This window comes from Rhinolophus sinicus, linkage group LG02, assembly GCF_036562045.2.
Source record: "Rhinolophus sinicus isolate RSC01 linkage group LG02, ASM3656204v1, whole genome shotgun sequence".
Taxonomy (NCBI): Eukaryota; Metazoa; Chordata; class Mammalia; order Chiroptera; family Rhinolophidae; genus Rhinolophus; species Rhinolophus sinicus.
The window spans coordinates 155,425,808-155,438,446 of record NC_133752.1 but is presented as its reverse complement, the minus strand read 5'-3'; the positions used below and the strand labels follow the sequence as shown (position 1 = coordinate 155,438,446).

The window sequence follows — 12,639 nt, the reverse complement described above, 5'->3', positions numbered from 1 at the left end:
ATTGAAGATAGAAAGTTGAAATCAGTTTTTGTTATGTTCTAAACATTATTAGTAAATTGTCAGTGACTTTCTTGTCAGTATTTTGTGACTTAGATGAATTTCTGAAGTTTTATATAAATTAAATTAAGAGATCTAGTTTATATGTCCCAAAAGAATTGTTACTTAGTAAAGAAATTCCATGTTGAATATTTTTGAAAAAGCAAATAAAGAATGTACTTGTTTTGTATATAAATTTGAAGATGTATATGATTTTAAGTGTAACTGGGTGTACTTCTTGATGTATTTGAAGTTTAAAAGCTCTTGAGAATTGTAACAGAACCATTCTTTTGTTTTTATTAGGTGCTAGACAAACCCAGTAGGCTAACTGAAAAGGAGCTTGCTGAGGCTGCAAGCAAGTGGGCTGCGGAAAAGCTAGAGAAGGCAGATGAAAGTAACTTACCTGAAATTTCTGAGTATGAGGTAAGGCATAATTTCTCCTTTATGTTTCACATCTGGGAGTTTTGTCTGGGTTTTAAATTGTGGGCAGAAAATACTTGGTTTGTTCTAGTATTTTAAAGTATATTTGGGGAAAATATCTTCATAGATTATTAAAACTTACCACACATAGCAATAGTATAAATATGAATGACTCTGAATTCAATAATTATACAATATCAATGTCTCCAGTAGTTTAGAAGTGTAAGAATAGTGTAAATGTGGAATAAAAGGAAAATGCATTATTTATATATTTTTTTATGGGCCTCGCTGTTAAAAGTATCTCTAGAATTCATGTTGAGCCACTAGTCATGAACCAGTGAATTCAGAACAAAAATCTAATTAGACCTTGGATTATGCTTATATTGCATGTTCTAGTCTATTTAAATTATCTCACAAATATTGTAAGAAATGAAATTATGCGTTGTTTGGGCTGCCTAGGACCTTTGATGAGTCTTGAGTACTAAAAGATGAGAGAATTTTTGGGTATACAGAATACTGTTTATGAAATGTTTGTATTAAAATATTTGAAAATGAACTGAACAATTTATACCCTATAATATCTCTAATAGAGAAATATAGACATTTCATGGGCAAAATTCAGCTTTTAGATTTAGGATTTGGTACTTGAGGAATTATTTTGACATGATTGGCAGAGAATATTAAAATCTTTGTGCCATGACAAATTATGTATCTTTGGAGGAGATTTAGGGCTTTTCAACATGGTTTTGAATGCCTTTCATGGAATGTCCTTTGATAAAAAGAATCAAGCATTGGAAATCGATATATAAATTATATGTCTACATGCGTATTCATAAACTGTGAAAAAAGCCTTTCCAAAATAACCAGTGTACACTGCTCACAGAAAGGAGAAAGCAGTACAGACCCTACCCGTACTTAGAGACTGTTTTTTAAAAGTGCTATCTGTCATTTTGACCTCAATTCTTAAATAGGTCAAAGTTTCCTTTATTAGTGTATCTGTAATAATATTTATGCATATTCTCAAATAAATGTATCAAAAACATCAAGCTGTTTCTCTTTGGTAACTTTACAGAACTATTTAAAAGTATGACCAATACAGTAATACATTTAATAGGGTCATTTTGCTTATTTTCTTTAATAATTTAGAATAATGGTTTTTATATTATAATGGATATAAATGCTTCAAAATTGCTGTTTTGGAGAACTGGTAATTTTTTTCAGTGTACTTAAAATCAGAAACCTCCCGAAACTCATTCTTGTTTGTTAAGTACTTTATCTTCAATTAGTAAGGTTTTAATAAAATGTACTTATCCTCCCCTACTTCCTTAATCATTTTTTATATCTCTTAATTTAAACAAACCTCACTAACTACCTTTCCCAGATTTTAAATATTCCACTTATATTCTTTCATTATTGATTGACTGGATCTTGACTCTGAATAGTCCGTAACATTGAGTCTAGAAAGACTTTTTTTAACCTTTGATTTCTTTTTTCTCTAAAATATTCCCAGAATTTGCTAAATTTTGAATTAATGGGAAGTAAATAACCCTAAAAATCCGTAAGTGGGGTCATAGGTCAGATATGATCTGTTGAACCAAAGGTGACTGAAAGTAGGACTGAGATGACTTTGGAATGTTTGTTACTTGGTGTACATAATTAATGTTGAGGTGCAGATCAATTTTGTAGCATTGTGTAAAATGTTTTTCAAGTTAGACTGATACTTTTTCATACTGGAAATAAAGCAGTTGGGAAATTTTTATGATACTGTTTTTCATTTAGAAGCTTAACTCCATCATATCTTTTTGCTCAGATAGTTAACATTTGTTCTTGGGTAGTTTTTAAGTAATTACTAATTTCAGTGATACATGCATGCACTTTGAGATACAGACTTTCTGAGAATTTCGACCTTGGTTCTATAAACTATCTGATTTGAAAGAATAAGCTGGAAGGAAAAAAAAGGACTTCGATGCTAGGAAAGAGTTTATGTACGTGTCTAAATCTAGTTGTGACAATATTTTACTTTATATTAGCTATTTAAATAATGGTCTACGTACTTCAGAAATATGGTGTGGATTCATTTTTATGAGTTGAGAGATTAAATATTTAGGTTTCTGGTTTAATCTTCTCTTGCTGCCATCAATATTGTGTTAAGCAATTTGGTTGGGAGACCAGGTAGTTTATAGGTAAAGTCCAGTGAAATTGAAGATATGTTCAGTTATGTACTTAAATATTCAGGAATGTTATAGTTCGTTCCTCTGTTCAGTTTTGTACTTTTACCTTTTGGACACTAATAGAGAATTACGAAAGTATTTGATAGAATAGTAATTCTAAAGGGGTCCTAATGGTCTGAGGAAGAAAAAAAAAAGATTTTATTAGTCTGTATGTTTGGGAAATGCTAGATTGAAAAAAGGTAGGTTGATTTTGATAATTCAGAACTTTTCAGAGATTTTAATATGTTAATATGCTCATCCATGGTCTGTGAAAGGAAGATGAATAATAAAGTTTGCATAATTTATCAAACGTTTATGAAATTTTTTTCACAGTATATATTTTAGGATTAGTGTTTTAAGGTGCCTATTTTCAGAAAATAATACTGTACTGGTTTTCTTTTAGTTTATTTAAATTTACTGAATATTTATTCTTTACCTACTTGTGTCAAATACTGCATTAGAATATCATCCTGGCTACCAAGGAGCTTACAGTCAAGTTTTATAAAGATATAATTTGCTATCCTAAAACAAGTGACCAGGAGAGTTTTGATTTTGGCTATCAGAATGAAAAGCAAATTCTTTAAAGGCTGTTAGAATGTCCCAATAGAACAGATTGCTTTGCCGTAGAAGAAAATTTAAACATTTGTATTTAATTGTGAAAATGGGAATTATGTTTTTTCCACATATAAGGTGTCATTTTCGACTTCAATATCTCTGCTTGTTCTGTCCCCAGTGAGGAATGCTCATCTTCATGGTCCTCTTTCAGATCCGTTCAGTTGAAGCAATAGTGTTTGAAATAATAAGACTCAAGATCATTCTTGAGTGCACTTTCCTCGCCTTCCTATTGTAAAATGTTTTATCATTTGTATTTCACTGATGACCTTATGTTGCCTTTATTAAAAAATTTTTTACTTCTCTAGTTATATTGAATATATTGAACTATATTGAATATAACTAGCATTTCTCTTGTTTTCCGTACAGTACCTTGGATAATATATCTAATTAATTTAATTACTAATATGCTTTTTCTCTATTTTATTGAGATATAATTGACATATATAAGATATACAGCATAATGACGTGATTTACATATATTATGAAACGATTACCACAATACGTTTCGTTAATAGTTAACATCCATCATCTCATGTAGCTACCAAAAAAGAGAAAAATGTTATTTTCCTTGTGATGAAAAATCTCACAATTTACTCTTTAGCAACTTTCAAATATACCAAACATCAGTGTGTACATTCACACATTCCCAGTACTTATTTATCTTACAACTGGAACTTTGTGCTTTTTGACCACCTTCATCCAATCCCCTCCCACTCCCACTCCTTGTCTCTGGTAACCACAAACCTGATTTCTTTCTCTATAAGTTGTTTCTTTTTTTTTTCTTTTTCTTTTTAAAGATTCCATGTAAAAGTGAGATCATACAGTACTTGCCTTTCTCTGCGTGACTTTTCTGGGTGAAAGGGACAGGTGCTAAATTTTGATAAATGTTGCCAAATTATTCTCTAATGAAGTGTGGCAGTATACATCACACTAGGTGTTGGAATGACACTGCTTTTACTGGTGAAAAGTACCACTAATCAGTGTATATATCTGTGACTTCTCTAAACCTACTGCTGTTTGCTACAACTTCAATCACAAAAACCCTAAATTTTTTATAAACTTGTAATAAATACACATTCCTTATTTCCTCCCTTACCTCCCACCCACCTAAAATATGCAACAGTAAATACATGAGCTCAAACTTTACAGTTAACTCTAAATTATTGCTTACTGCAAACTACGTGAAGGCAAGAACTTTTGTCTGTTCTGTTCATTGAGGTATCCTTTGTTCCTAGAGCCATGCGTGGCATTTGTCATACAGTAAAATTTTGAATAAACTAATGAGAGTAGTTAAATAATAGTCTTCCCTCATTTGTTTCTCTTTTCTTCAAGTGTTTTTAGAAAGTACGATAATCAACTGTAGGCTTCTTGTAGGATAATTTATTCATTAATGAATTGTTCTAAAATAGAAGTGATTGTTATTGCTTTTGGCGATTGTTTTCAGTTATTTCAATATTTAACTTTTGAAAGTAGAGCCCATGTTACTTTTTAATATAATTGTTTATGTGTACACACACCCCTCACTTCCAATTGGACTTTTTCTCTTCAATTTCTTACATAGATTGATTAAGGAGCAGTCATAGGACAAAACCTTATAGCTATGTCTTAATATAATGTGAAATATAATTTTGGAATGAAATAAGCCTAGAGGCTTTGTCTTACCTAAAATTTAAAAAGTTAGCAATCATTTCCTCTTTAATTCTCCTCATGTAAGCTCATTATGAATAATGAAATTGAAAGTGTTTTCTTAAAACAGGTTAAATTTAGCAGTTTCTCTTGATATAATCTGCCATTTAGTGCCTATACAAATTACCTGAAATACAATATGTCCTTTAAGAAAGCAATTAAAGATTTCTAATCTTTTTAAAGGCAGGACCCACAGCACCATTGTTCATTGACCAGCCAGAAGAACCTGAGTCAAATGCAACAGATGGCATAGAATTATTTGAAGATAGTCAGCTGAACAGTCGCTCCAAAGCAATAGCATCGAAAACCAAAGAGATTGAACAGGTGAGAACCCAGCCTTCTTCAAGGGATACATAATCCTTTGTGCCTATCACTTTGCACATGGTACTTATAGTAAATATTTACTGAATAAATACATTTCATCTTGTCTTTTTTTTCCACTTGTGACTCTGAAATTATAATTTTAAAAGTCATACAAATTGTTTGATTTGATTTCACAGTAATTTTTTTCAGTTTGGTTCCCCTACCCGTGTTTACTTTATTTTTTTTTTTTAAAAAAAGCAAGCTTTTTTAGAGAATATTAATAGTCTGGTTAGTATGAAGCAATTTAAAAACTGTTAGATTACGAGGAGTGGGCTGAAAGAATTACTAAAGATACCAGAATGTTAGCATCTTTTTTGAATATTGGGATTACAGAAGTTTCTTATGTTTCTCATTATGCTTTTAAGCATTTTTTTCAGATATTAAAAAAACATAAAGGGTAAGTATATTTAAGTCAGTTTTAATAATGTCATACTGAAAAGTTAGGATCTTGTTTTTAATAAGGAATGAGTTATAGGACAAAACCTTCTAGTTGTATCTTAATACAGTGTGAAATAGAACTTTGGAATGGAATAAGCCTAGATAGAGGCTTTGTCTTACATAAGATTTCAGAAGTAGCAATCTTTTTTTCTTTAATGCTTCTCACTATGCTTATGATGCATAGAAAAATTTAAAGTGTTTCAGTATGGAAATATTACCTGTCTCATAGGGTATTATCACTATATGATAAGAACTTTGAAAGGGCTTTATAAAATGTAACATGTACAAGGATTTGTTTTTGATGTTGTTTTTCTCAAATGCCTAGAGTAAATGTCATTATATTGTTATATAAGCTTCTAAAAACTATTGGAAGTTAAGAAACAAATTAAATCTTTTCTCAAGGTGCTGTGCATTCCTTATCAATTAAAGTCTATTCCCTTTGGTTGGATACGAGATCTTAATTAAATCCTAGGTGTGATTGTGCAGCTTAAATTGATAACACCCCAGTGGCTAATGCTAAGAACCTGGATAGGAAATTTGTCATGTAAGCCAGTGGATTTTCAAAATGGAGCTAATCAGCAGTATCTGACCCTTGGAGGAAAATTTTAATTTGGTGATGTGAATGTGGATTGGTGCCTTTCAAGGTATCAGTTAAAGGAGAGCATAAATAACTTTTTTGCCACTTGGCATATGTTTTTATTTGTTTGCTTGTCTCCCTTCACCGTAATGGAAGCTTCATGAGAGCGAGGACTTTGTTTTGTTTACTGCTTTATCTCTATTACCTAGAATAGCGATAAATAGCTTTACAAGAAATATTTGTTGTATGGGAGATGGATGGAGTGATAAAACTAGACGGGACCTTTGAAACAGTCTCTGAATCACTTGAAATAAGACATTGCATCTTAACCTAACCACCTAGCAGAGTGCCTAGGCATTTAGTAGTAAGTGCTTGATAAGTCTTTGTTGAATGAATGGTTTAATGTTATTTTTCTTTTTCACCTGAATTGCAGTTCTTTAAAGAAGTTCTCTTAAGAATATAATTAATAGAAAAACTTGACTGAAACAACTGTGGAGGCAGTATTATTTTGGGTTGTGGTTTATTATCTGTACCATCTGCTCTTGTTATTATTCATTATTGATCTATTTGATCTTGAAAAGGTGGGTTACTAGTCAGATGTAGAAGCTAGCTTGGCAGTACACACATGAAATTATGTAATATATAACCAGTTTTTATAGTACTTTATAGATACCCACATATATCTGACTTATAAATATGACTCTATTTTTTATCTGCCCATTGTTCAAACACCTAAAAAAGTTCGATGCTAAAATATATTGATTTTATTACAGCAAGGACAGATGACTTAAGGAAAGAAAAATAAATCTAAAAGCACGTTACTGTATTCTAATGTTCCATAGAAGTAAAACAGCTATTAGAAATATTAGAAAATTAAACGATGTTAAATATTGGAATATAATTACTGTGTTTTTGCTAGGATACATTGGTTTTTATATACTGGCAAAAAAATCAAACCAAAAGCCCCCAAAATGTCAGAAAGCTAGCAAATAATTATATAATTCTTTCATAAATTTGTGTCTAAAAGTTTTTTGAAACAGTGATTTTGAAAATGAAAGCAAGTAGTTTTAAGAGGATATTTTCCTCCGTTTTTCCATTTCCAACTTTTGCACATTTTATTTTTAGGGGTTAAATACCTGATGGATAGGAATATTTTAAGGCTTGAGAAAGCTAGATGGTAGTTACACAGCTGTCTAATAATTATTCTTTACATCTTTTTCAAGTGCTTGAAATACTTTAAAAAAAAGAATAACACCCCCCCGCCCCCCAAAATACCTGTATAGATGAGTCCAACAGATCAAGCTTAGAATATATAAAAATATGAATATTGGTGTAATACTCAATATGCTTTTTCTTTCTGTTATGTCAATTGCAATACATTCAGGTATCTTGTAAAGATAAATTAGCACATACAATATTTTGAGTGTTTATAAATCAGGTCCTTCAGCCCTTGAATCCCAAGAAAGTCATTAACTTGAGGCAGTATTACAGTATAAAATAAACTTAATCTCTAGGCCAACATCTGGTTTATTAATAATTCAAAACACCTACGAATGTGGCTACCTGGTGTATAAGGGCATGCATATGGAGGTAGATTGTATCAGAATCAAGTCAATGAGGGATCAAATTCATGTGCTTTGCCACATTATCAACATCTCATCCCTGGGCATATAAAAATTTGGTAGGTTTGGGGGTGCAAGTGCTTTTTGAAAAAAACCCCAAGGTTATGGTCAGATGTGGCTGAGAACCACTGGTCTGAAATCGTTGAGCCAGAAGACATCAAGTCGCATCTCTGAATATTGGGTTGCTAGCAATCATCTGAACCATCTCACTTTGACTCAAATATCCTTTAGTGGATATGATCCATTCTTTTGCCACAGCACACTTAGTCTCCTTATGCCTTGGATTCTCTGCTGTCTCTTCCCCCCCCCCCCCCACTCATTTCCCCAGATTACCTACCCCCTCTTACCCAATTTGGGCCACCTTTTACATTGAATTGTTGGAATATTTTCAGAGGCTTCCTTGCCTCTGAGCTTAGAAAGTCAAATTTCAGAATTTCTCCTGTCATTATAGTAATTCCTAGAGAGACTTAACCCACAAAATTATGGGTGATTCATATTCTGGTTCAGGTGTTTGGCATTAACCCCTTGACTATGGTATCCTGTAAATCCTAACATACTATTTCTGAACTATTAGATTTGAAAGTGTATCCCACTACTACTTACTATTTTACCGGTAAGGAATCTTCTCTTTTAATAAATTGTTACTTTGAATGAACCACACAAATTGGAATTCTCCATTATTACATACCCTCTTCCATCTATTGCACTTTCAGGGATAAAGCAATATTTACTTTAACTCTTTGGAACTTTATCATTTTTAAGATTTGTAAGGTCCCTCATACTCTGATAAAATTGTGCTTAGATAAAGCCTGTCAGTGAGATCCTCTGTTTTCTTTGGGTCCTGGCATCTAATGATATTAAAAGTCTCTTTGTAATTTCCCACTAGCAAGATCTGGATTAGATAGTCTATCTTCCTCTGACTTCAGATGGAATCCGATAATCAGTAGATTTGGGGTGGATATGTAATATGCATATGCGTGTTCTGCCTAGTGGATCATATGACTAAGTGTCAGGGTGGCGAAAATCCTCCTAAAAAGAAGACAAGCAGCAGAGATGTAGTTACCTAATGAAACAACTACTAAGGATAGTTGGTGAGCCATGGGAATTTATTAGGATATTTTGCTATGCAAAGTCATCTTGAAAGAACCTTCCATATCCACTTTCAAGGCACAGTGCTTATATTGTGTTTCTCTCTACCTTTGCTGTACATCTGCAGAGCTTCTTGGATTTCTACCATAAATATTCCCCTAAGTAGGTTATTGGAGTTTCTCAAACTTCAATATGCAAACAACTCAATTGGTGATCTTGTTAAAATACAGATTCTGGGACGGGGCTTGAAATGGGAATTTCTAACATTCTCCCAGATGCTGATTCTACTAGTCTATGGACCATATTGTAAAAGGAGTTGGAAGGAGGTGACTTTTTTCTTAAGTTCTTCCATTGTTCCTGCTATGCTAAGTGGTTGAAATCTATTACCACATTACTTTTAGGTAAATTAGAAAAGTTCTAGTTGATCTGTTTTTTAATGGAGGTGTAACTGATATGCAATAAAATGCATAAATCTTAAATATTCAGTTGGATGAATTTTGACAGTTGTTGAGTTTTGACTATCAGATATGAACAGTTGATTATACTTTAATAGGGATTTAGTTAGGAACTAAAGTTATGGTCACGTCTCAAAAGCATGTGCTTTGATTTGGTTTATGTTAAATATCCTCCTGCCCATCTCTTGAAGGCTGTATTTTAAGTGTTAGCATATACAAGCATAAACTTCAAAAGGCACAAGAGATTATGCAGTGAAAAGTTAGTTTGCTTCTTATCCATGACTCTTAGCTGCCCAGTTTTTCCCCCCAGCATGTAGATACACTCACTTGTGATATGCATATGTATGTATATACACATAGCTTATATACAGTGTTTATGTATTTGTGTATACATGCACAGTATACCTAAACATATACACCCACACATCTGGAGCTTGATTGATCCAAATGACTAGAGATAAGAGTTGGTTTGTGTGTCTCCATATTTTTTCTTTAAATAGGAATGGTGACATACCATGTTCCCTATTCAATATATCTTAGGGACCATTCCATATCGGTATATATAACTAGCCCCCTGTTAATTAATATTTATAATCCCTTGTGAACTATGTTTTAAAATACAGTCCCTCTGATTTCTCCACATTAAAAATAAAGTTTTATATGTGTATTGTTTAAATAAACAAAGTGTTACACTTAAAATGAGCAGTTTGGGGGTGTGGTTTAATACTATGGGTGTCAAATGCCTGTGTTTATGACTTAACGAAGTGCTGTGCAGGTTTTAATAACGCATAAGAGATCACCGGAGTGCCTGTTAACCTCTCATGGTTCTAATGCATGCCATGTTTGAGAATAACTCGAGTATATGATTGTAGAGAATCTTAATTTCTTGCTTGTACTATTCATCGTTAACCATTCTTAAAAATTACCTTAGTAGATGCAGTTACTATTATAAACTCTCAACCAATACAATTGCAGGGATATGCTTGAAAATATTCTTTAAATGCATTACTCACGGTATTCCTCAAATCACAGAAACTTGTCATCTGTATGGGAAAAAGTCTTTTCTTATTTGGTGGATAATAACTAAAAAACAAGTACCATGAAGTCAAATTCATTTTTAAAACCTCTTTGGCTATTTCAGAATACTGTCCTAACATAATGCTGTTTTATAAAAATGCTGATATTTCTACCTATAAGTAAGTCTTTCTGTTGAAAGAAGGGTTGATTATATATTTATCTGGTATTTATAATTAAAATGTAGACGGGAATCATTTTAGATCAAGAAAGGGTGCCAGTCTGATGTTCTAAAAGATGTAGACGTAGAGTATTAAGAGACAGTTGATCAAGGGATTATTTTTATTTTCTTTTAACTTAAAAAGACTTAAACTGAATATACATTTATTTTAGTAAAGACGAGTTTTTATAGTCACTCATAGCTATGCCAGTTTTGTTACATTGAAGAAATTTTATATCTTAGCCATCTAGGAACCCCTTTCCTTACTTCACTTAGCTAAGAAATATCAAGTTAATTCGTGAAACATTTTGTTGCCTGTTCTAGACCGTTAGTCGTACTCATATAGGTTGATAAGGTTTTACTGTACGTCTAGATAAATCTATTTAACATATAATTTTTATTTTAACTTGAATTCTACACGTTCACCGTTTTTGTGACCATATGGACTGCTCACTAGCTTTACTTCACTTTTTCTTGAAAATAAAAAAGTTGGACTGAATAATCTTAGGTCCCTTCCTAATTTAAATCATACTAAAAATTAACAGCTAAGTATTGCTTCTTCTGTACACACTGTTATGTGTAGCTAATTTCAGATTTATCTATAGATTTTTAAGTGTTTTGATTTTTTTAACCTTTTCATAAAGACACAGAGTTTTTATGTTAATATGTTTTTTTAAAAACTCAGATGTACCATTGCTATGATCAGTTAGTAGTTAATTAATGTTTGTTGAGCTAATGAGTTGTGCAGAAAATGTTTTCTTCAGTAAATACATTTATTCAATGTTCTACCTGTGGCCCTCTTCTCTTCTTACAGTGTCTAGTTTCAGTCACGACCTAAGTAGCCCGGTGGTTCCCAGCACTCTCGCTTAGCTTTTGCTGTTTCTCACTCAATAAGATATTCTTGTTCTGCTTTTTAAAATAAAAAGGCTAGAAGATTAATCAAATGTGCCATCTTCCTGAAATGTTAACTAGAGTTGGGGACATGGAAAAGAATTGGCTTTTAACACATGTTGGATTAAAATGAAATTGGTTTCAAAGTAGTGGTAACTCTATTGTTGTATATGCGTGATCTAAGCATTTCATGCTAGCCTTACATAATAGAAACATTCGTTGTTTTTCCTTTTTATCAGAGCAAGTAACGAACTTCTTAAAAGTGCAGCTCTCACCACTATCTTGTCTAGACATCAAGTCTACCCTACTGTATTTAACAATCCATTATTACCAACCACTTACTCAGACTTTACATATATAGTTTTAGTAAAATATACTCACATAAGATTTACCTCTGAAAAATCTCTTATTCCCAAAACACTTTGAAAATACATAATTTATTTTGGCCAAATTTCAAAGTTTTTAAATGTTATAATTTATCAGTCAGATTTTGGTCATGCTCTTACTATGGAAACTTGTTGCTGAAATACAGTTATAAAGTGTTCATTTTAAAGGACTTTAATCTGAAAACTAGTTCATAAAGTAATTTGTATCATATTTGAAATGTCAAATCCAAGTATCTCAGCCTTTAAATTTAAAGGTAAGTTAGTTATTTTATACCTGATGTATAAAATATACCTGATGTATAAAAGCTATAAATATGGAGGTTGATGACTCTGTTGAAATACTATTTTTACATAAAATATAAAATTTGACAATACAGATACCAAGCCTAATAAGAACCATACTTAAAATGTTACAAGTACCAGAAGAGATGAGGCCATCTTGGACCTTATCCCTGGAGATGTCATCCCTTAAAGAATCCAGTTATAAGGCAGTTCCAACACAGGCATTTCCTGTGGTATACACTCCAGCGTGGGCTTCGTTGTCTCACCTCGTCCACTGTCTGCCAGTGTTCGGTACAGATTTTCTCTAATGGTTCCAAACTACTGTCCTTTGCTAT

The 12,639-nt window shown here is 32.2% G+C and overlaps 1 protein-coding gene across 14 annotated transcripts in view; it reads left to right on the top strand.

The window, feature by feature from the left end:
* PPHLN1 (periphilin 1) overlaps positions 1-12,639 on the top strand; it is a 132,241-nt gene that overhangs the window by 67,218 nt on the left and 52,384 nt on the right. For all 14 annotated transcript variants that reach the window (XM_074325820.1, XM_074325824.1, XM_019748391.2 and 11 more), the window contains 2 exons: positions 340-459; positions 5,151-5,291. In XM_074325820.1, coding sequence (XP_074181921.1) covers positions 340-459; positions 5,151-5,291 — 261 coding nt within the window. The remainder of the gene's footprint in view (positions 1-339; positions 460-5,150; positions 5,292-12,639) is intronic.